Below are 24,856 nucleotides of genomic sequence, written 5' to 3' on the forward strand. Positions count from 1 at the left end.
TCCTCTGCCGCCCCCGCCAGTCCAGCCCGGGCCCCTGGGGCTCGGCTCTGGGAACCTGCTGCGCCCCGGGCCGGCCGCTTCGCCGCCTGGGGGGGGGGGTCCGGCTGCTGGAAATCTCCGTACAGTTTCCAGGCGCTGGTTTCAGAGCCGGGGCTCGTGACAGGCTCTGTCCCGGCAGGCTCCTGGCTGCAGCATCTGCCGGGGCTGCCAGAGGAACCTGCCTGAACTCGTGGTGCCACCAGACCCCGCGGGCGGGCGGGCGGGGGGGACACACCATCGCGTGGGGTAGGAAATGCGTTGTTGTCGTCTAATGTCTGACTGGAGAGTTACGAAGGAGGACGTGGTTTAGGTAAACGTCTCTAGTTCCATTAAAATATTTATGCAGTGGAGTTAACAGAGCGCATATAGAAACCACTTTAGTCCTTGCAGTGTTTTCATGTTGTTTAAATTATGTGAACACATAAGATATGAAAAGGGATAGACATCTGATTGCTTGTATTGCTTTCGGAAGTTACACTCTGATGCATAAAACAATAATACTGCATAAATGAGTTTGTAGCCTTTATTTTCTTCAGTGCATCTGTGTCCAGAACTCAAACCACTTTCAGGAACCACACGGTTTCTGTAGTAAATGTGGATGCATATTGACTGAATAGTGGGTTTTGTTATCTTGTCAAGAAATGCAGAATATATTTCTTGCTTCCTCATTTTGACAAAAGGGTTAGTATAATGTTCTAAAATAACGTTATCACCTTTTCCTTTTTTCTAGGGGCACTATGAATGAAGAGCAGTTTGTTAACATTGACTTGAATGATGATAATGTTTGCAGCGTGTGTAAACTGGGAACAGAAAAAGAAACACTCTCGTTTTGCCACGTCTGTTTTGAGTTAAATATTGAAGGTAAGAAATCAGTACAACTTAGCTCAATAGTGTACTTCATTCTAAATGTCCCAGAAAGAGAAAGAGTTAAAGAGAAAAAGAAGGTTCTAACACAAATTTTAAAAAAGGAAAGTGACTTGGTGGCTTGAAGCCAGAGAGAAACAAACTCTTGTCTGTATCCCTTAGTGCATAAATAGTTATCAGCAAATTTGTAGATGTAATGCATAATTTTAACACTATTTCTAAGTAACTGATAATTTTAAGGATATACTTCCTCAAGGCTTTCAAACCCTGAATATTTAACATACTTTTTTCCATTCTAAATAACTTCTTCCTGAGTAGATAACTTCCATTATTACCCTTTGTCTTTCATGTTTCAGTTAGATTTCTTGATGTACTATAAAAAATCAGCTTGGCTGGGCTTTTGGATAAATAAAAATTTACAAAAAAGTAGACAATCATCTTTTCCGAATAATGCTGTATACTTGCAGTGATAAATAGTATCTAATAACAGGAAATGCTTTTCAAAATACCAAGAGAAATTGTGTAATGGATGTTTTTCTATTTATTATGGGAAAGTGTATTTGTAGAGTGGTAGCGCCTGAAGTTCTCAGTCAGAGATAGGCGGCCGCCTACGCGGTCTTTTCTTCTATGATTTTCTTTGATTCCTGCCCATGAGCTCAGCAGCAGTGATTGGGCTGAATTAAGTCTTTCCACCACTTCCTGTCTTTTTGTGGCTTTGTTCATCTTTAAACCTTTTTGTTCTCTGTCATTCACTGTGTCTATCCAACACATCTTTGGTCTTCATCTATTTCTAGTTCCTTGTTCTCTGGTATGTATCACCATGTATGTTATCCTTTCCGAGCTCATTGCTGACAGGTGTCCAAACCATTGCAATAGTATTTCTTCAATCTTACGTGTTTGGCACTGTACAGAAACGTACTTCAGAAGGCACCCTGTGCCCCTAAGAGTTTACAAATGAACTAACATAATTACATAATTATCAGGTTAAAACATCAGTTTTCATAGGAATAATCTAAACAACCATATTGAGGGCAGGGACAATGCCCGCAGCTTCAAGGGTCCACGTATGCGGATGTTTTTGTGGGACTGAACAGCCTTGTTTTAAAGTGTCAAGTTTTACTTTATTGTACTCTTCTGTGTACGAATTAAATTGCACCACAAAAGGGAGTGCTGCAAATTAGAACTCTTCCATTTTGATACACCATAAATGCTTTGTAGTATCACATTGCTGACAGACTTGGACAACAAAAGTAATCCAGTCTGATTATATAATGGATAGATCTACCCATCCCAGAAGTACTTGTTTAGCAGGGGTGATCCCAGGCCATGCCTGCATTGGAATGCTTTTCTAGTATAAGAATACCATTATACGATGCTGGCAAAGAGCTCCTGGTCTGGATGCATCTGTACTGGCAAAGGTGCGCTTAGTACCGGTATAATAAAACAACCCCCAAAGAGTGAATCACGCTGTGCCTGTAAAAGTGCAGATTTTCCAGTAAAGCTGCTTCTGCAGTGTGGGCTTTTGCTGGCACAGCGATGTTGGTCAGGGATTACAGCATGCCATGCTGATGACCAATATAGCTATGCTGGCAGAAGTCTAGTATAGATCTGGCCTGCATTAGCCATGGGTGACTGAAAGGGAACAAGTTCATTGGTATGCAATGTATGAAGTTAGTGTGCCTTTCTTGCTGTTCTAAGTAGTAGCATCTCGTCCTTCATCTTTTGTCCTGATATAGGAAAGAACTAATTGATTGCATTTAACATGAAGGAGGGGTGGAGGGTCACAAACTTCATCGCTTGTGTAGGCCAAAAATCCCAGTGTGCCATATTCCTGGTCTCTCTTTCAGGGATTCCCTGCATCTCTCCAATCTCCTCCCCCCACCAGAGGTTCTCTGTATTCCCCATTTGCACCACGATGGCTGGTGTTTTGCTTCCCATTTCCTCCTCCCTAGATAGCAAGGGCTGTATATAATAAACGTTCATTTTCCCACTTCCCCCATGCGAGGGGCACTTTCTGCTGCCCCATACCTGGGTCCCTGTTCTCCACTCAAATGAAGGACTGTGTGCGCACGCCTCCATACGCACCCATTCCCCTCCCTCCTCCTCCTCATTTCTGTCTGGGTGATAAGTCATTCATGGTATCAATGTTAAACTATTGGGACGCTGAGCAGAGATGAGAGAGGGTATTGTTATGTTGGAAGACGTTGATGGATGCTATCAACCAGGGTTTTTTAATCTATAGACTAGGGATTGGCAACCTTTGGCACACGGCATGCCAGGGTAAGTCCCCTGGTGGGCCGGGCCGGTTTGCTTACCTGCTGCGTGCGCAGGTAAACAAACCGGCCCAGCCCACCAGGGGGTTTACCCTGGCGAGCCACAGGCCGACGGTTGCCGATCCCTGCTATAGACAATTGTAGAGGTGATTGGAGATTTGCTTACGAGCTGGCAGCAGCTTCATGTGTTTCCCATTGGTCTTGCAGTTTATCCTAAATCAGTCTGGTTCCAGTCTGCATAGAACATTCCCTGAAATATTGGAATTAGTCAGATGCTGCATTCAAAAGTTACCACATTACAAAGAAATGCCATTGAGTTTTTGACCGAGCTTGTAAAGGCCTTAGAGGGTTTTTTGGGAGGGTCAAGGAGCACTGTTGAATTTGAGATCAAGGTCTCCAATACCTTTGCTGTTCCTCAAGCTTTATTGAATGCCAGAAGAGTGAAACTGGTGTGACTCCTTGCTGTCTATAATTATACACTTCTACCTCGATTTAATGCTGTCCTTGGAAGCCAAAAAATCTTACCACGTTATAGGTGAAACCATGTTGTATTGAACTTGCTTTGATCCACTGAAATGCGCAGCCCCGCCCCCCCGGAGCACTGCTTTACTGCGTTATATCCAAATTCGTGTTATATCAAGGTAGCGCTGTATATAAAAATATGCTCTGTTTCCAGTTCTAACTGCAGTTTTAATGCGGACATAATACTAAAGAATGGTAGTTGTACTCCTGTCTTCTAGAAGCCAGAAAATATATTGGTCAGTTTGTGTCGCTTTCATGTGCTTACTCTCAACTCGTTTTGGTAAAAATTAAAATAAAACAGTCTTTAATGTTGTCACTCATTCAATAAAAAAGGTAGTACACATCTTAATCTAGCAAGCACTTGTGTTTAATACTTCGGTAGTACTGCACCATCTGCCTTCCCTTTTTATGTAGAAAGGGCTTCTTACTGTAGCTTCATCTTTTGGTGATGAAACTGGACAGTTGCTTTGAATTAAAGGATATTGTCAGTGTACTTAAAAACTTGGATTTTTTTTTCATAGTTTTTAAAATAACTGATAGACTTACAGATTTCTCTTTCTGGTTATATTTTAATGCCACCACCTACACTTTAGGATTAAAGAAAACCTGGTGCCATAATCCACCAAATACTTTTATTTGCAGTTCAATGCTCTTGTTGCAGTGTAACTGCTGTGCATGACTTGTGAACATAAATGACTTTGATATTCAGACACTTGCTTCTTGCTGGTAGGAGCCTTGATATAAAAATATTTCTGCTTTTATTGTGAGATTACTGTATGTGTTTGTCTCTCCATACTTTGTTTTGAGCAGGTGAGCTTGAATCTGACACAGTAGTGGATAAATATAGCTTTATTAAAAAAACCTCAGATTTAATATGATTGCAACAAAATGCATTTATTTCTGGTAATTTTGAATAGTATTAGAGGTACTAAGACTGCTGCACAAAAGTCTTTGTTATATAGCCTTTATTTTTAAGATTTGTTTTACAACAAGCCTAAAGAAATAGCTATTTAAAACTATTTTTTGTTTAAGGTAAGTGTGATGTGTTTAGTTTCATATACTTATCAATCTAGAAATATTTATTTAAGTGTTGATGCCCTTATCGCCATAGAATCTGAGGACTTCATAATTACTGCCTTTTGCCCTCAGTATACCTCTGTGAATTTGGGAAGTACTATACATATTTACAGAGGGGAAACTCAACTGAGGCACAAAATAAAACAAGTGATTTTTCTGAAGCCTCACTGAAAGTCTGTGGCTGAGCCAGAAAATGAATCCTGGTATCCTGAGTCCCAGCGCAGTGCCATGATCACTAGATCTTTTCTACCTTGAAGTGATATTAAGTTACTTTCATTACCACTTCTTAGACCGTTGACTTTCAGAAGAGTTTGACATTTGGAATGTAGACGAGTAGTAGTGGTCTTCAGTTGTTCAAGACTTGGAAGGGGAACACATTGGGTAATCCACAAACTTTTATAACACAAAATGCATCAGGAATTTTCTTACTAGTTTTACATTTGTATCATTCTGTCATCAGTCACTACTTGCACAAGAAATCAGCAATCATTTGTAATTGCTAATTTTCTTGCACTGAATAGTTATAAATTATGAGATGCAGAATGTCAGAAATGTCAAGACTTTAAAATTTAGTTGCTGCTTTTTATTTGAACTGGATGGCATCAGGCACTCAAACATAAACTTGCAAAGACTTAGTTTATTGGGTGTTTTTTCTATTTGTGAGTGCTAGCTATTCAGCATGAAAAGTAAGCAAGCACTTTTACAGTTCTTCAGAAACGAAAGTGATAGCTAGGAAAGAGATATTTGTTCTAACTATTGTATATAATGTTTGGTTTAACTTAATATCTGAATTTATATTTAGATAAGCAGTTTACGTATAAACAAACTGTTCCCTCTCAATAAAATAAAGAAGCCACTTGTATTTTAAAACAAACTTTCAATACATGTAACTGTGCTTAGTACCTTTCCAAGGTAATAAGCATTTCCAGTGTCCACAGTAGCCCGTGTCAGCTTCCCCTCAACACTTTCTGGAAATGAGTTTTCATTTCCCTCATATTTCACAAAGGACCCAAGCTTTCTCTCTTGACTTGGTCTACTTTAAGGTCAGAGTTCTGTCTTCCCTGGAGAGTATTTGACAGCATTTTTTCCTAAAACTGCCTGTACCAATTTCACACATCTTAAGCAAAACTAAACTTGTTTGGCATGAGATTTAAAACAATAAGAAAACCAGAAAAAGATTGTAGAACATCAAATGTATGTAGATTAAATATTGCAGAAAGTACATATAGCTAGGCTGACTTTTTAATAAACCATAAACCAGTTGGTTAGTATGGATGGAACATTATACCCATGCAGAGCCCCTAAAACTGAAATGAGATTCCAAACAACCGTAGAAGTTCATTTGTATGGATAACAACTGCATCCTTGGGCCTTAGTTAAGTAGAATTAAAAATGTAGTTTGTTTTCATCTAGCTGGTAGGTTGGGAACTTTCCAGTCTGTCATTAGGTTGTTTCCTGGATTGGTGTTAGGGTTTCGGTACGTTTCGACTTCTGCTTTTCTGAGGCTGTTTTTAGGAGTTAAATGTTTATTAGCATGTTTGGACATTAGCTCAGATGGCAGTACATAATCACAAGGATATCTGTACTCAAATTTTAAATGTGTCATTCACAACCTTTTGTGAGTGAGCAGACGAGTTACGAGTTACTCTACCCCCCCTCCCCAGTCACTGTTCTTGTTCATATTAAATGGCATTTTTGCTCATTTAAAAGAATTCCTTTGAACCACTAGGGATTTTAGCCTTTGAGTGAAATATAAATGCATGCTTTGTATAAACTGTTGGTCAATATTTGTATTGAGTTAATACCATAAGCACTAAATCAGGCTCAGACCATTGACCTAGGTCCTGTATAAATGCATATGAAGGCAAGGAGAGTTTTGCTATTGACTTCAGTGGAACCAGGATTTCATTCATGGTCACTCTCATGAAAAGCTTGCAGTCTAAATCAGTAGGGATCCACTTAGGTTTTGGGGTCTACCTGCTTTGAGCTCTTGGCAGGGTTGGGCCAAAATACAGAAGACACAGGAATAGACACATAACATATGCAAAATATTACATTTGCAGCTTTGATTCTCCCTGTTTCTTGATACCTACCTATATAATTTATTTGAAGGGAGGAGGGTTATAAACCATAAATATTTAAAGAAAAACTTGGACTAAGTCACAGTTTAACATTTTTCTATACTTGTGCTAAAGTATTGGTAAACTTCAAACATTATTTCCATTTGAATATAATCTTACATCATTTGTTCACCTGTCTTACACTTTGCTCAGTTTGTGTAGTCAGATTCACTTTCTAGTTCTTATGTGTTAATGTGCACTGTAAGGGAATCTTTGTATCCAAAACTCTTCTTTGGGGGAAAGAGGTGTATTTAGCTATATATAAACCATTTTTATTTTAAAAAAATAATGGTTTTTTGCCAATTCTGAATTTTGTGCCTAAAGTAACTGATAGTGTCCCATAACACTTACTTCAAAATAGACATCTGATAACATTTAAAACCATGTAACTTGTTAGTTATGCTGAACAATGTCTGCAAAAACTATAAAAGGTCAATTCTGTTCATGTAGATCCTCACTGGGTGTTGAATGTCAACTCTTCTATGGCTTTAAAAAGAAGAAAAACCAACAGCTCAACCACACACAATTTAGTTGCTTTTTCACAACTACAGGAAACAGAAGATTTATGGATTGTACTAAGCTCAAAATGGATTTCCTGTTTCTAATTTATAAGGGTTAAATTACTTAAGTAACGTCATGTGATTTCCTGGCTATCTCAGTTCTACGGACTTTCTCTCCCCTCCCCCCACCCTTTGCCCCCACTTTAGAACTCTGTGTTGGTTGTGGGGTAGGGAGGGAAGACTAACTGAACTGTTTTCAGTATTACCCATTAGCTAGCCTGGATCTTTTAACTTTAGCAGAAACCCTGCATGATCTGAGTTGCTTCCCATCCATCCAGACACATCCTCTGTAAACTAGTTTGGAGACTACTTTACTACTGAGCTCTGCTTTGCCTCTCTGATGGATGCTCGTGGGAACCTTCTAATATCAGAAGCGTAAGACATGTGCATGTGCTTATTAAGAGATCAGATTTGGCAGTAAAGGTCTCTTCCAGCATTTTTCCTCCAGAAGTTGGATGTCTTTTTTTTTTTTCTTTTCTTTTTTTTAAGACAAGCAATACAAAAATAGCTCAAAGTATGGTGGTCTGGTGTAATTCAAAAAAGCTTTTACTACTTGCAAGCAAGGTAGTCCATTGTATGCTCCTATCACTTGATATGTTTTGGTGGAAGGGAAAATAACTGTTCAAGATGTACTAACTTAAAATCTCGTTAATACAGAATCATTGAATACGTTTGACAAGTCTATTATTGAACATCAAAAATGTCTTAAATAAAAGCTATACCATATTACATGATAAAATATAAAATCTGACAGCGTCAGATTGAAATTTGTTACTTAACCACAGGACGTGTGCAGTGAAAGTTTCCTTGTCCACTCTTGCCAGTTTTTTCTCCTCCTACAGAAGACTACATGTAGGGGTTTATCTAAAAGAATTTTATGCACTTTACTTATAACTTCACCACCAGCCCAGGAAAACTAGATATTGAGTAATGGCTGGCTTTTGGCCTCAACACATTAGTTCTTGTGTAAGCTACATGGGAATAGTTACTTTGATGTAGTTAAACCAATTTAACATACATTTCCAGTGTTATGTTTACACAGCACGGTGCTATATTCATTTAACTTCAGTATAAGTTGGTATCCCGTGGATGTCATAGCTAAGGCTAGATCTCCCAGGGAAGGCAGAAGCAGACCAGCTGTTAAGTGACTGAAGCATCTCGACAACTGTGGACAAGAAGGAGTGCCTAAAGCCACCTAATAGGCCAGGTAGGAAGGATTGGGTGCTCCAGGGTACTGGATTAATGGGATGGTAACACAGGTGTCGCAGCACTGTCCCAGTGTATCCAGAAGACCATGGAATGCAGTTTGCCTCCTTCCTATACTTTTGTGGATAAGTACCCCCACCCCCAAATCCTGAATTAATGGAAGTTGGGGATAGGACACAGGCACCAGCACTATACCCAGATAGCAGTCTTATACTTCCTCCCCCGGCTCTTTAGAGCTTAGGCCTGGTCTACACACTAAACTGCATCAGTTTAATACTCTTGGGGGCATTCTGCACCAAAAAATTAAAAATTCTGTGCACAATATTTTAAAATTCTGCGAGTTTTATTTGTCAATAAATAAATGCGGAGGCTCCAGCATGGTAGTGGGGAGCACAAGCTGCTGGCTGCATGATGGTGTGAGATCACCCTGCAGCCTGCCCACCACCCACCCCGGGACACAGACTGGGCCTGCCCCAGAAACACCCTGGGGCAGCCTCCCCCCCCCCAGATCTGCCCCTCTGTGCCAGGTGTACCATGTGGGGGGCAGGCAGGCTCAGCCAGGCAGGATCCAAGTATGAAGGGGGATACAGGTGGAAGTGAGAAGGTTCTGTGTGGGACAATCAGTGCAGGCAGCTCAGTGGGGGGGGGGCGGTGTCTAGGTAGGGGGTTCTGAATGCACAGAGGCTTATTTGGGGTGGCAGGGAGGGGACTCTGCAGGGGTTGCAGGTGAAGAAGTTTGGGGCTCAGCAGAGGGGTCTGGGTGTGGGGAGTCTGGATGTTGGGAATGGGGCTTGGTGGGGTCTGGGTGCAGCTAGTTGGGGGTCAGTGGCATGGGGGTCTGGATGTGGGGATGAGGGTGAGGTGCAGGGAGGTGAGGATCATCAGTGTGGGGGTTTAAGTGCAGGGAACTCATGGGGGGTGGTGGTCTAGGTGTAAGGGTTGGGTATCTGGAGGCAGGGGGGCTAGGTGCAGGGGGGCTCCAGATGCAGGGGTTGAGTTCGGTGGGGTGGGGTTTGGGTATGGAGGACTAGGGTGGGTTTTGGGTGTATGGGGTGAGGGTTGGTGGGGGGGTGTCTGGGTATGGGAAGCTCAGGTGCATAGGGGTTGGGCAGATGAGGGAGTAGCTCCACACACAGCGACCCCCTTTCCCCACAGCTGAAGAACGATGGCGCAGGAAGCAGGGGAGGAACCTGAAACGATATACCTGCACTGCTAAGGAGTAGTGCATGACTGCTCTTGCAGCTTCCCTGTCAGAAAGTCATTTTTCTGCGGGGGGACATGAATTCTTCACTCAGGTAGTGGTGCAGAATTCCCCCAGGAGTATTAAAGTTTAATTAACAAGATGCTTTCAAACAGACTCTGTTAACACTTTAAGTGTGTGGACATCTTTAAATTGATTTGTAACTGAATTATCACTTTTAATTTACTCCTGTAAATTTAATTTTTCAGTGGAGGTGAGTGCCAAACTTACTAACCTTATGGTAAACATTTTAATTAAGAAACATTGCAATACAGACCTTCATTAACTGGATTAGTGAGCTTTATAGCATTCATGTATCTGAAAAATGCATTTTATGACTAAAAAGTTCCTTCCTTTCCAGCTACTGATGAAATAAATTGATGTTCACAGTTGTAAAAGCAATTAGAACTGAGAAGTCCTATTAGACGCTTGCTGGGATCTGAAGCTTATTCTGTTACATTAATTTAAATTGATAGGGTGGAAAGACCAAAGTGTCTTAACAGCTACCTAATGAAGTAAAATGCAACAGAAGTTAAGCAAAGCAGGCTGCTGATCACTGAAACTTGGTCATGTAGGCATGTGAAATAGTCTTGGTGTTCAAAAGCACCCTGTTGTGTGTTAAGCATTTGCACCTGTTGAGTGGATTTAATCTTACATCCTTTGAATTTGGGATGACCCCCTCTAGGTGAAGTGATCAAAACACCTGCAAACATGGCTGAGAGCTCTTTTTGTTTAAGCAGCAAAGAGTCCTGTGGCACCTTATAGACTAACAGACGTTTTGGAGCATGAGCTTTCGTGGGTGAATATCCACTTTGTCGGATGCAAGTATTCACCCATGAAAGCTCATGCTCCAAAACGTCTGTTAGTCTATAAGGTGCCACAGGACTCTTTGCTGCTTTTACAGATCCAGACTAACACGGCTACCCCTCTGATAGTTTTTGTTTAGATTATCACCAAGTTTAATCATCACAGGGGCTTGTGATCTGTTACTGCCTAGGTTTTAAGTTGTCAGCCATTTTTGGCTGTTTTTAAATGTACAACTTAATGAATTATACCTGTGATAGCATGGGGTTTGGCTACTAGTATTCTCTGTGTTAATTGCTACAGCATTCCTTCCTTCTCAGAAAACTGGAGAAAGGGCAAATAGGCAAGTGTATACATATACCCGTAAAAGCAACTACTGATGGATACCTGGCCACTAAAGACTAGACTAGCCAAGTCATGCTGGGGGCACAAGTGCAGCAGGCTAGCATGTAAGAATTTTGAGGCACAAGGACCAGTATTTTAAACAGTAAAATAAAGAAACCCTGGGACAAGGTTAGCCAGGGAAGCTCTGGTTAAAAAGTTGGCTAGTGAATATTGCATCATTGCAAGATAAACTTATGCTGTAATTTACCATAACCTTGATGAGCCTTGCTTTGCTTGCTTATTTGTCCCTTTCCGTAGAGTGGAGGAAGAACTAATTTAATTGCTACCTGGACCGAATACCTGTTTTCTTGATTAAAACTGACTAATCTGCTTGGTCCATGACATTCTTCAGTTTGCAAAATGTTTTTGATGAAATACCAGTAAAAGGAAAAAATAAATCTTGAGGAACTGTGGAGTGTGTGTTTCCAAGAGTGGCATTCCAGTTACTGTATAAAGCAGGTGGCCAGTGTTTTGGACTACAATATCTATTGCAAGCAGCAACAAAGAATCCTGTGGCACCTTATAGACTAACAGACGTTTTGCAGCATGAGCTTTCGTGGGTGAATACCCACTTCTTCGGATGCAAGTGCAAGGAGAGTACTTTTTTCTGTAGGCCTGATTCTGGATGAGTGTCTGTTGTTAGCCGGCAATTGTAAGTTCCGAGTTTTCAGTCGAAAATGCCAAAGAACATCAGTTCTAGACCTTAGACAGAGATGCTGTGAAGGAAAGCACAACTTATCACTTAACTGATTTAAAAGATAGTTAGAAACTGTTGCACCAAAATCATATAGTAAGATTGGGAGTGTGGATGTGTGAAATCTTGGAATGCAAAGCATTTATGTAGCTTAAAGGTGACCTCACATGATTTGTGCACCTTTTTTTCCTTTGCTGCTTTGTTGTATAAAGACTACTTCAAATTCCAAATTAAAAAAAAAATGTGTTTAAATGACATAAGAAATTTAAATTTTGGCTGTCTTTGTCTTTTTCATAGACAACGTTGTGCTTGCAAAAAACAAACATTTCTGTAATTTATTACAGAAATAAACGATCATATGGTTTAAAATTATGTGGTTGCACAACTGGCATAGTGCAGGACACATTCTGAATTCTTCTCTTTAATTTCGGCTTATATAACAATTGTCTGAAGCTCACAACTTCTAATATCATACTCTGACACAGAATAGATACGTTTGGTCAGTGTGATAGTTATTTTAAGTCCAGAACAAGAAAATCAATAATGCATAAAATTGTATTTGTTGGAATAATAAAGTTATCAGCCTAGAAGGTTGTTGCAATAGCCTGACTGAATTGACTATATAAAATGATGGGACTAGGGTTGTTCTCATGCTTGTGTGCACTCTCTGGCCTAATATTGAAGCTGTTCCAGAGGGTAAATACTTTGGCTGGGGTGAAGCAAGCATGAGACTCTGTAGTCTAGTGGCTTGAACACTCACTTGGAAAGCGGGAGACCCAGGAACCAGTTCCCCTGCTCCAGTGAATTTTTTAATGGTATGTCTACAGTGGAACCGCTTCAGCAGGGGAGACTGAAGGAGACCCATCTCAGACTATCCCATAGCCCAGTAACAAGGGCACTGACCTGAGAGATGGCAGAGCCCTGTTCAGATCCCTTTTCTCCCTCAGGCAGAGGCGGGTTTTGAACCAGGGGTGTCTCACGTTCCAGGCAAATAACTTTTACCACATTGGGTAGGTTAGTGTGTGAGAGAAGTCCTCCTCCTTTACCCCAGCTTCTTACAAAAACAACTTAATGCTAAAGCAGGGTTTGCAGCTGAGAATTTGAAGTGGATAGAGGCACTTCCCTGCAGCCTGGACATAGGCACCTCTCTCTGAGACAGGCCAAGGGCTTAGTGCACACACTTAGCTTGGGATCTCCTATTGGGCAATTTAAGTGGGGAACCACCTAGTGTGCTGACTTGTATGAATCCCATTCTAATGCACCTATCTGTCCCTCTTCATTGTATACGTAGCATAGTTGACAAACTCAGGCTTTGTGAATCCCAGACCCAGAAAGTTAGGCGTAGTGACCATGCCTAAACTACTTGATGAATAGGGCCCTACCAAATTCACAGTCCATTTTGATCAAAAAGTCATAGGATTTTAAAAATAATAAATTTCATGATTTTGGCTATTTAAATCTGAAACTTCATGGTGGTGTAATTGTAGTGGTCCTGACAGGAAAAAGGAGTTGTTGAAGGGTTTCAAGATTATTGTAGCGGGGTTGCAGTACTGCTGGCGGCGGTGCTGCCTTCAGAGCTGGGTGGCCGCAGAGCAGCGGCTGCTGGCCAGGAGCCCAGCTCTGAAGGCAGAGCCGCTGCCAGCAGCAGTGCAGAAGTAAGTATGGCATTGTGTGGTATTGCCACCCTTACTTCTGCACTGCTGCTGGCAGAGTGCTGCCTTCAGAGCTGGGCACCCGGCCAACAGCTGCCGCTCTCCGGCTGCCTAGCTCTGAAGGCAACACAGAAGTAAGGGTGGCAATACTGCAACCCTCCTAAAATAACCTTGCAATCCCCCAGCAACCCGTCTTTGGGTCAGGACACTCAGTTTGAGAAATGCTGGCTTCCCTCATGAAATCTGTGTAGTACACCTCTACCTCAATATAACGCTGTCCTCAGGAGCCAAAAATCTTACTGCATTATAGGTGAAACCGCGTTATATTGAACTTGATTTGTTCCACCGGAGCGCACCACCCCGCCCACCTGGAGCACTGCTTTACTGCATTATATCCAAGTTCATGTTATTTCGAGTGGCGTTATAACGGGGTAGAGGTGTGTATGGTAAAAGCCCACAAAAGACCAGATCTCATGGTCTGTGACGCATTGTTTTTTTTGTATTTAACACCATTATAAATGCTGGAGGCAAAGTGGGGTTTGGGGAGGAGGTTGACAGCTCGTGACTCCCCATGTAATAACTTTGCGATCCCCTGAGGGGTCCTGACCCCCAGTTTGATAACCCTTGAGGTACAGCATGGTCTCTACACCCCCACTCCCCCCCACACACCCCATATCTCTCTCTCTGTCTTTTGGGAAAGAAAATAGCATATGCCCTGGCTTTTTCTGAATGAAGGATTCTGTCCCTGTTTGCAGCAGATGTTTGACTGTTCTCATGTTAGCCCTCTTGTGAGGATTTCTGGAGGTCATGGACATAAGTTTGTCACTTAAATATTTGAGCAGTTTTAAGGAATAGCTTTTTCTGGACAGTGTCCAAATCCATTTATGCAACCTAGTCTGTGGCCATCTGTGAGCAAATTGATGGACTCTGCTGCCTAATCTGGAATATTTTGTGTGAGATGGAGTCACACTAACTACTTTGCAGGACTGATGTCCTTGCTCAAAAATCCTATGGTTAGTCTGTGTCTGGTAGACTTTTTTCAGCCTTGGTGTGGACCACATGATGTTATTTTGTTTTTAAAGTATTATCTAAATAGATTTGGGACATCAGGGTGTGGGTTTAAAATTCCTTTCCTCCATCCTCCCCATCCCCCGAACAACCATAGTTTAAGAAACTAACTTTGTGGGGAAGAGGACAAGAAATTCATCCTCTATCGAGTAATAACTTTCTTGTTTTGCATGGAGGAAACAAATGAGTATATTGTAAGTATTGGCATAACTCTTTAAACTGATCATTCCATATTACAGTCACCATGTATGGGTACTAGGCAAAAACTTAATCACTTAGAGACATCATATACTGAAACTTGCATTTATTCTGAACTTAATGATAAAACATTTTCTGTCTTCCCTCCCCATTTTCTTGCACAAGACCTTCAGGGCATCCTTAGTTACTGCTGCATTGGACGTTTTTTGTCCAGCCAACAAAAGGAACAGACTTCATTGTGCATTCTGCTTCCTATCCAAATCATTAGTAGCTTCTTTTCTGTGTAGCACTGTTGGCCAAAGAGAGAGTCTTAAAATACAGTAACTTGTATAATACTTTCCTTAAAGAAATGAGAGACTCGATGTTTTTATAAGCATAAAATAACATCAGCATTTCATGCTGAAAAGAGGCGGGGAGGGAGGTTTGATTTTTTTCAATACATCTCAAAAAACCATGGCAGCTTTTAAGCAATGTATTCACTGTAACTTTGACTTACAGATCTTTTTATTCCCCGATGGCTTAAAGATCTAATGGCTTGCAGCAAAGACTTGTTGCCTCTTGAGTTAAGCAGATATGCTATATTTAAGTTATATTAGAAAGCCCTGAAAAGAAAAATGGTTTACCTTTCGTTACTCTATAGTCTTCTGGTGTAAACCAGAGCTCAGAAAAAAAACCCGTTTTCTGCCACATACTAGCCAATGGTAGATATGAAACATGGAGGGTGGAAAGATGTCAGTGAAGAGTTGAGGCAGTATCTTGGTGAGAAGCCCAACCTGTAGCTGCTGGGTAAGGATCTGTCCTTGGACTTTACTTGGATGGTCAGTCTTTCCTGTATCTGGCTAGTAGTGTCTTTTTAACCTATGTAGCTCCTGGAAGGTGAGAAATTTTGTTTCTCCTCCGCCAGACCCTTCTGGCTGCTGAAAAGGGAGAGAAGGTCTCCACTGCTCATCTTGCTCCCTCACTTTCTGTTCTTTTGGTTCCTCTCTCCTCATAAACTGTTTCAGCACTACATGCTTTCTTAAGCCATAGTATGAAACTGACACTCTAAAGTTTCACTGCTGTCCACAGAGTTCAAAATCAGAAATGAAACTAACTTGAGTCTTGTTAATTTAATTCTGCTGCAGCTTGGGAATCTCTAACTGGCAATAAAGAGACTAAGGGTGAAGCCAGTGCATTGTTGTACACTAGCTTCATGTTTGGAAGGTTATCTTTGAAACTGTAAGGGCTAGAAACTTTTTTTTGAGTAAAAGCTTGGATTCTGCAGAAGTTGATGTAGAGCACTCAGCCTTTCCACTCACCAAAGATGAACAGGTAATAAGCTTTCTCAAGCCTTGTGGTAAAAACTATTTAAAGAAGAGTTTTGTGTAGCTCAAAAGCATGTCTCTTTCACCAACAGAAGCTCATCCAATAACTGATATTACATCACCCACCTTCTCTCCAAAACAAAAACAGTAAGTCTAATACTCTGATACTTAAGTGTTGATGCAGCATATATTTATGGCCTTTTTGTGCTCATTGAAGCCTCAGTTGTCTTCAGATCCACTTACATGGAAAACTGCCAACACATTTTGTATGAGAGTCCTGGAAACAATATATAGAACCACAAATTTAACTTCTAAAATGTAAGCATTTGCTTTCTAAGTATTAACGGTATTATGGAATAACACACAATTTATATAGTCAATGTCATTTCTGTCTTTACAGGGGTACCAAAGTCCAATCTTCTACACACAAGATCATTAAGGGGGCACAGAGACTGCTTTGAAAAATTCCATTTAATAGCAAATCAGGACTGCCCTCGGTCAAAACTCTCCAAAAGTACCTATGCAGAAGTAAAAAGTATCTTGAGCAAAAAAATTAACAGGATTATACAGTATGCACAAAACAAAGATTTGGATTCTGATTCAGACAGCACAAAAACTTCTCAACACCAGCTTTTTAACTTCAGACATCAGACAGACAGAAAACTGCTTCCACAATTTGACTCCCAAGTACCCAGGTACTCTGCAAAATGGATAGATGGAAGTTCTGGGAGTATCTCAAAGTGTTCACAAAGTATTTTGGAACAAAAAGAATCTACTGATTTCAGACTTGATATGTTGCAAGAAACAGGAGCTACATTCTGTTGCAAGAGTGTTTTATGGTCTAGTTGCAACCAAGCACCGAAGACAGAAAATGCTAAAAGTGATTCAGATGCCAATGCCCAAAGACAACATCCCCGATACAGCAGGGACGAATGTAAGTAGAGGGGGAATTAGGTGGGTACACTTCTACTTCTCACTATGGTCTGTATATTCTGTAAAACTATCTGTAGACGCTTAACAGTTACATTCTCCCACATACCAGCTATAAGTGTCTAACCTACTGAAACAGTTATTTTATGTCTATAAAAACTAGCTTTCAGGAGTCCACACAACCAAGTGAATCTTTGTGATGTGTTCACTTTATATTTCCATGCTAGTCTTAACCCAACCATCACATATCATGTGTCTCCTAAACTCATGTGAGGAGAGTTTTGCTTATCCTTCATGTTTCAGACATGACAATGACGCACAATCCTGCCAGTGGAGGTTATTAGCAGATTACTGACAGTGACTTTTTCTCATTATTGTTCCTAAAATATGTAATTCAGAGACCAAACTGCCTTGAATGGTAGAATGAATTTGTGGAAACGAGTGAAAACTTTACATAGAAATCAAAATAATGTGCAAAGTAAAATAGTTGAGATTACACTCTAAGTATCCCAAAGTACTTAATTATGTACTGGTAACGATTATAGGTATATACAGAAGCCCTTAGGCACTAAAGCTTTCAAACACCCTTGGACTTTGGAACCGGTCTTATTCAAAGGCATATTGACTAGGAGAGTGAAGTTAACTCCCAGCATAAGATCTATAACTCTCATATGCATGGGAAGTAATCTGCTTGTGTGAATTTACCTTCTATATAGCAGTTTTTCTCAAACTGGGGTCGTCCGCTGCAGGCCAATGGGGGCTGCTGGAAGCTGCGCCAGTAAGTCTCTCAGCCCATGCCGCTTCCAGCAGCCCCCATTGGCCTGGAGCAGTGATCTGCAGCTCCCACTGGCCGCAATCGGCCGGACCTGCCGACAGAGCATGTAAACAAACCGGCCCAGCCCACCAGGGGCTTTCCCTACACATGCGGTGACCCCAGTTTGAGAAACACTGCTATGTAGTATAACACTACACTATGGCCAGTAGTGGAAAAGAGTATTTTATTGGGGAAGGAAGGCACTTTATTTAAAAGGGGTCTCTGACTAAAGCCTTTTAATCAACTGCAGTATAATTCTTGTCATTCTTGTAGTGTAGAGAAATGCTAATTTGTGCTTCTGATTGATCTAGTCAAATCAGAGGTGAACAGCAAGAACTCTATGGCTGTAGTATTCTGGTCGAGCGGTACATACAGTGTGACCACACAATATAATATGAATGCCTCAGGTTTTCTCTCTTGATGGTGCTCATATACTATGCAATATCAGCAGATAATATAATTCAGGTGCCTAAATAAGGTTGTTAATGTTGGCATATTGCTCAGTATCACTTCAAGTTTGTGTAACTATATAGAAATCTTCCATTGCACTGATGTGGAAGAAACCTGAGCATTCTCACTTTCTAGCAGAAAAGGGCTTTTTGAATGGCTGCTTATAGGACAGGGAGAGAAATGATGAGTCCAGAATGGTCAGGTGAAAGCTTTGTGCAGCTTTAAGTTAATGCTTATAGCTCGGGTGCTGTGTTTGTCACGTAGATCATGGAAGTAATGGATTCTGTGACTTCTGCAGTGGCCAGTGTGGGTGACCCCACTCCTTGCCATAGGGGTGTGTGAAGGCCAGTACTATAATGGGGTTCAAAAGGGAGCGAGATAGATTCATGGAGGATAGGTCCATCAATGGCTATTAGCCAGGATGGGCAGGAATGGTGTCCCTAGCCTCTGTTTGTCAGAAGCTCGGATGGGGTGACATGGCATGGAGTACTTCATGATAACCTGTCTGTTCATTCCCTTTGGGGCACCTGCCATTGGCCACTGTCAAAGGACAGGATACTGGGCTTGATGGACCTTTGGTCTGACCCAGTATGGACGTTCTTATGACTAAATAAGTCATGGATGGGTCACCAGCCATGAATTTTTGTTTGTTGCTCGTGACCTGTCCATGACTTTTATTAAAAATATCCACTACTAAATCATAGCCTTACTTATGGTGAATGTAGGTCATTGCTGCCATCTAACACTTGTTACTGCTAATTGTCCTTTCCACATCCATTTAAACAATCTAAAGTGTCTGAAAATATGCTTGGGAATGAACTGAAGAAAATGCCCTTTGAAAAATGGAATTTTGCTTCCGAAAAATGAGTCTTATTTTTCACTGACTCTGTGATCTAATCAGGATTGATATTTTTTTCCCATGTCACTTGAATTCTAAAATTAAGATGTATGGAGAATTGTTCCTGTCTATGCTGCCATAGGTGACTATGCTGACCCTGAAGGCAGTACAAGCATAGGAAAACAAAAAGAAGGAAGGGATAGTTGAGGCCCCTAATGCATGGAAGGCTGGATATAGATCCCTCTGATATCTATTGATGCTGCTGCTTCAGCCTAAGTAGAACATATTTGGGGGCGGATTCACTGGGAAGCAGTACAAGGCATGATTTTCCCAGTCGGAGTACTGCTTCCATTGAGAACAAGGCACAGTATTTGGTCCGTGAGATAATTTGGAGGTTCTGCCTGTACCACTTCTGAATTGCAGATTTTATGAAATTGCAGCATGAGATTAATGTCATGGTAAAAGTGTGTGTGTGTACACCTATCTTCATCATGGGTTAACATGAGAGGAAGCTGTTACAGGGTGAACAAGAGGATGGATCCTGCTTGCCTGATGCAACACAGTTGATTACCCTTCCTGTCCCTTCCCCCAATGGAAGAGTGAGCCAGAGAGGGACATTGCACTTGGGACATTCTGGTGTTTTCTGAGTGATCTGTATTCCTTGCTTTCTCTCTTCAGGAAAGAGCAGTGATGCTAGAATCAGTGCAAGCCTGTCTACTAGTATGTGTTAAGCTTTCATAATCACCACATTGCCCCTGAGAGAGTTGAACTGTAAATCAGAAACTTCACACCTTTTGCGTGGGTTGTGGGATGGGACATATCTAAACAGAATCTGAAGCGTCAGTACTATGCCCAGAGGGACTAGGCAGCTGGATAGCAGGTTCCAACACTCAAAGTAGGTACCAAGTTGGTCTATGTCCTGAGAGGGTGCCTCCAGACCCTGAGATTGGGGCAGTGGCTGGATTCTGTTCCAGCTTTGGGAGCTGGAAACACCGCCAGGTTCCAAAGTGTCAGAAGTTTGGATTGCCCGTTAGCTGGAAGGGGATGCTCGCTAGGATCTGATATACTGACTGCCCTTGTGAGGACTAACGAAATAGTGGGGAAGGTTTTTGACTCTTGGGAAGGTGTGGTGAAAGAAGAGATTAGCTAAGTGTGTGGAAGAGAACTGAAGAAACAAAAGGGAGAGGACAGAGGTAGAATTCAAAATGGAAGGAGGGGACACAGATAAGTGTCTTCATATCAAGGTCTGGCTGTAAGGAGAGATGGTATCTGTTTCTTTGGGCTACTGCTCTCCAAGAAATCCAAACAAAACCTTCCCCTTAAAACTGAAAGTATTCTTCACAGTATTAAATATGAATAAATTAAGCACCATGCTTATGAAGTTCTGAATTTCAGACATGGATTCCAGTATATAATCCTAACTGTTGCAGTGTGTCATATTGCTGATATCTAATGAAGCAACAAATCTCAAAGCAGGCAATAATCGATTTGACCTACCTGTTTTTTGGAATCCTGATTCACTTAATACCAAATTGACAATTTACAGCAAATAAGGTATTATGTAAAGCTTGACCTGGGCTGTGAGTTAGTCTGGCTGAAGTTAGTCATCCTGAGACTTACATGTCTGACCTCTTACTGCTGAAACAAAACCAAAGGTATGAAGCAGTTCTTGTGTTACAAATAGCTTACTTCCTGATGGCTCTGTGTAGCAGGAGGCTTAAAAGGGCTTTAAACTGTAAGAAAATTAATACTAAAAGATCTAATTTTCCATTTGCAACAAAATTTCCATACTCAAAATTTACTGTTGGTTTGTAAGTCACCAGTTGTTTTGAGGTTGCATGTTGATTGTGTCACTTTAGTAGATATTAACGTAATTAAATCTAAACATTTTGTTTAAAAAAAAAAAAAAAGCTGTCTGTCAAAATTGAAGTATGCTGTTCTCAGAGCGTCACCTGCCCTTATAGTAGCAATATAGCTCAGTCTGTCAGCACTCCTACTACAGATTTCTTTTTTTGTGGATTTATAAATGCTGGTTGCTTGGCCAGTATGTTTGTTTTGACTATTATTTCAGATATGGATTACATTAGAATACTGTCACTCAACTAACTTTTCTCCTAGTTTTTTCTGCAGTATGTTTGTTATGGGCATTACTGGGCTGTTACAGACGGGGGCTCGAAAATGTTAACAAAACTTACCAGCCATTGGACTCCAGCTGCTAGCATAGAGGGTAGAGACAAAAATGGGGAGGTGAGAGAGGTTGTTGAAATACCACTAGCAAGGTCCATGTGAGAAGCCTGTTACCAGCTACTGGGAAAGAGTTAGATTTCTATAACATTGCTGTACCTGGAGTCTATTTAGGGACTCTCTTGTCTGCTTCTGGCTAGTAGGTTTCTTAAAATTATTCCTGGGGAAATTCTGTGCCTAAAAATTCTACACACAGTGTTTTAAAACTCTGAATATTTTATTTGTCAAAATAACACAATATAATAACAATCAGTTTCAGTTATTTTGGTAGTTTATTTCAAAATACCTGTCAGCAAGTATGTCAATAACAATAGAGAAGACCAAAAAGATTCAAGAAATGTTTTGACAAATAGATTTCTTACTAGGCATATTACTCAAAGTTGTTAATTCATTTAAACTACAATACAGAAAAATACTTCCCACAGTGCAAAGACTGGGGGGGAGTCAGGGGTAACAGAGGAGCTGAAAGAGAGGGAAGTAATTGCTGGGAAGGAGCCAAAGAGTGAACCTGGAGGAGTGGGGGTTGGGTGTGGATGGGAGAATTATAGAACAGGTTTTTTTGCAGGGGAGGGAGGATTTAGGGAGCCTCCCCCATGCAGACCTATTTGACCCCCTAGCCTCTTCCATTTAGTCAGGCACATCTGACCCTGTCCCTGTTTGTCTCTGCACCCCCCACCCCTGTTCAGCTTCTGGCTCATTACCTCCGTGGCCCCCTCCCGCCATTAGCCCTTCTAAACCCCAGTCTGTGTGCGCCCCACACACACACACACACCAGCAACCCTGTGTGCCCTGCTCTGTCCCTTCTATATCCCGTGCCTCCTCACTTGGCCTTGTGGGCAGGGCACTGTGAAGAAGACAGTAACTAAAAATGGGGCAAGAAAAAATCTTCTTATGATGCATAACAGTCATCTTCTCAGGCAAATTAAATTCAGCCGAGGTTGATTTTAACTTTGACTTTATTTCAAACAAGTGCCAGAATTTTTTTTTTTTTAAATGGGTGCAGTGTGGTGATAAGTCTGCAGTAAGCAACTCTGGTGCTGCTGCTATGCAGCACCCTATGGGCATCTGTGCTAATGACAAGGTTTGTCACTTTCACTCTGCTGCCTCTGAAATCTGAGCAGCAGCAGACCCTACCCAACCTGCCCTGCACTTGTGACAACATAACACTTTCTTGTGAGATTTTTTTTCTTTTTCTTTTCAGACAGATACCAAGCATTGGCCTCACTCTCCTTCCATTGATTTCAGTTGAAGCAGAGTTTGGCACCCCTGAGCACTTTTGAAAACCCTTCCCTTTATTTGTAATGCTCTCTCCCTGAGGACAGTCAAGCTGCATAGGGAAGAAGAGACATGGAAAAAATAATCATGGAACTGGCAGTTGAAAAGCAAGCTGGGTAGATAATAGGAAACTGACAGCCTTCTGGCACTTCAGAGGGCTCTAAGGTGGTAGAGGGTTTGTCTTAGGTGCTTGTGAGAAAGAAATACATGACTTTGTTCTGAGTTCCTGACGGTTTGAAAAATGTTGCCATTGGGCTATTTGTGTACATCATAGGCCAGCATGGCTTTCTACCTTGAAGAAATCATGGCCAGAGGCAGTTTCTGCGGGGCCAGAGGCAGTTTCTGCGGGGTCACAAACTTCATAGCACTTCCTATTCATGCTCACCATCTAATTGTGGAGGCCCCTAAAAATATGAAAATTATGTTTTTTCTAAGTGTGTGTGGGGGGGGGGGAGGAGGGGGTTAATGTGATCATGTAGTTTAAAAACTGCATATCCACTCTTGCAGCTTTAATTCTGGCCCTTCATAACATTGAATGTTTGACTCTTCAACTTTTAACATTGAACTAAGTGGTTTTGTATGAAATAGATGTTTGTCTTAATAGTGCAATTCTCATGCTAGAAAAATCTCAAACATGACAAATTGCTGCTAATCAACATTAATACAGCTATTATCATTAAAGGGTACAAATAAAAAATCTTGAGGATTGGGAAAGTTCATAAATGCTTTTTTGTTATCCCTGGTTTTGGTGGTGTTGATGGATTTTGTTCATGTTGCAGTGAATATGATGACTCCTGAAGAGGTAGAGCAACTGAATGAAAAACTCCTCAAGCAAATCCAAGGTGAGAGATCATTTTTAAATACTTACTGATTTTTTTTATAGTGCACAAAATGTCATTTGAAATGAAACTCTACACTTGCTTAACTGATAAAGTTTTGAAATCTACATAAGCTTGAATTCCAGAGCAGAGAAAGGAAAGACACTTGTACATTTTATAATGTACTTACCCCTTGATAAAAGGTTACAGTTCATAGAAGATGTGCTACTTCAGTTGCTCGTCAGGTATTTGTGCAAAGAGTTTAAACTATATTTTAAACTAACAAGCTCATCTAGCTTAACTTTAAGTAAAATTACAAATACATTAAATGGGGTTATTTAACAAATGCAAGTGTTTAGATGTTAACATCTACTGGGGTGTTGTTTACCAAGGAGTATTGTAGCTAAAAATATTTGAATGTTTTCCCAGTTCACATGCTCTCCATTGTGCACCTGTAAAATATCACACTGCGTATTCCAAAACCAAGTTTAACATTACATTTTCAGGTAATGGCTTTTAAATCTGACTGTCCCTTAAATTAAGCTATTAACCTTCTTACAGATGTTTTTGAAGAGCTGACTCGGGAAGTGCAAGAAAAGGATTCTTTGGCCTCAGAACTGAACGTCCGCCACATTGCTATTGAGCAGCTGCTTAAGAACTGTTCCAAATTACCATGTCTACAGGTGGGAAGAGCAGGAATGAAATCAAATGTCCCCATATAAATGGGATGAAGATCTTACTAGTATTAACTTTCCTTAACAGTTCCATTAAATAAAGCTGCACAGACTTCTAAGAGCTTTTGGGGAAATGGTGAACAAAATTTTTCTTCAAACTTAAATAAAACAATTTGTATGCAACAGCTTTTGGATTCTAACACATGCAAGTGTTTCGATGTTAAAATCTACTGTTTTTGTTCACTCTGGACATAGTTTTTCATGCACAATTGGCAATGTCCCCTGAAGCAGGTGTCATGTCTTACTGATACAGAAATATTTGTTCAATAACAAAGAATGACCAAGAGAGATTTACAAGGAGAGCAGTATTCATGAAATTCCTTATTTATTATGAGCAATATTTTATTATTGAAATTTTATACTGAACAAAAGTTACTATTTTAGGTACTTTTTCAAATCTCTTTATAAAATGTTTGAATAATTCTGTGTAACATTTATGCCTTGTGTATGGTTATCTTTCATGATGCAGATGTTTGAAAAAAACCCTGTTTTCTAAAGACAAATTTATTTCCCATTAAACAAATTGTGATGGTGTATCACTTTTTAGCAACTTTATAATTCAAGAAGGTGATTTCATCAGGCATGGATTGTATCTTCTGGTAGAATAAACTTAAGCACATCACCTCTTTTTTGAAATTCCATATTATGGTTTTAGTGTATGGAGTTGATTTTGTATGTGTGAAATATTTTTCAATGCTTAATAAAAGTATATGGCTTCAAAGAAACTAAATAAACCTGAAATACCTCA

At 40.7% G+C, this 24,856-nt stretch overlaps 1 protein-coding gene across 6 annotated transcripts in view; it reads left to right on the forward strand.

Moving 5' to 3' along the window:
* The window catches only part of C1H21orf91 (chromosome 1 C21orf91 homolog), a 38,618-nt gene extending 13,762 nt beyond the window's left edge, over window positions 1–24,856 (forward strand). For 4 of the 6 annotated variants that reach the window (XM_039504366.1, XM_039504368.1, XM_039504369.1 and 1 more), the window contains 4 exons: window positions 770–900; window positions 16,406–16,939; window positions 23,336–23,398; window positions 23,936–24,856. In XM_039504366.1, the coding sequence (XP_039360300.1) occupies window positions 777–900; window positions 16,406–16,939; window positions 23,336–23,398; window positions 23,936–24,096 (882 nt within the window). In that variant the 5' untranslated portion in view covers window positions 770–776 and the 3' untranslated portion in view covers window positions 24,097–24,856. Of the gene's footprint in view, window positions 1–16; window positions 350–769; window positions 901–16,405; window positions 16,960–23,335; window positions 23,399–23,935 lie in introns of those variants that run through there. The other 2 variants (XM_039504367.1, XR_005589387.1) reach the window with 2 other exon arrangements.

This window comes from Mauremys reevesii, linkage group 1 (assembly GCF_016161935.1).
Source record: "Mauremys reevesii isolate NIE-2019 linkage group 1, ASM1616193v1, whole genome shotgun sequence".
Lineage (NCBI taxonomy): Eukaryota > Metazoa > Chordata > Testudines > Geoemydidae > Mauremys > Mauremys reevesii.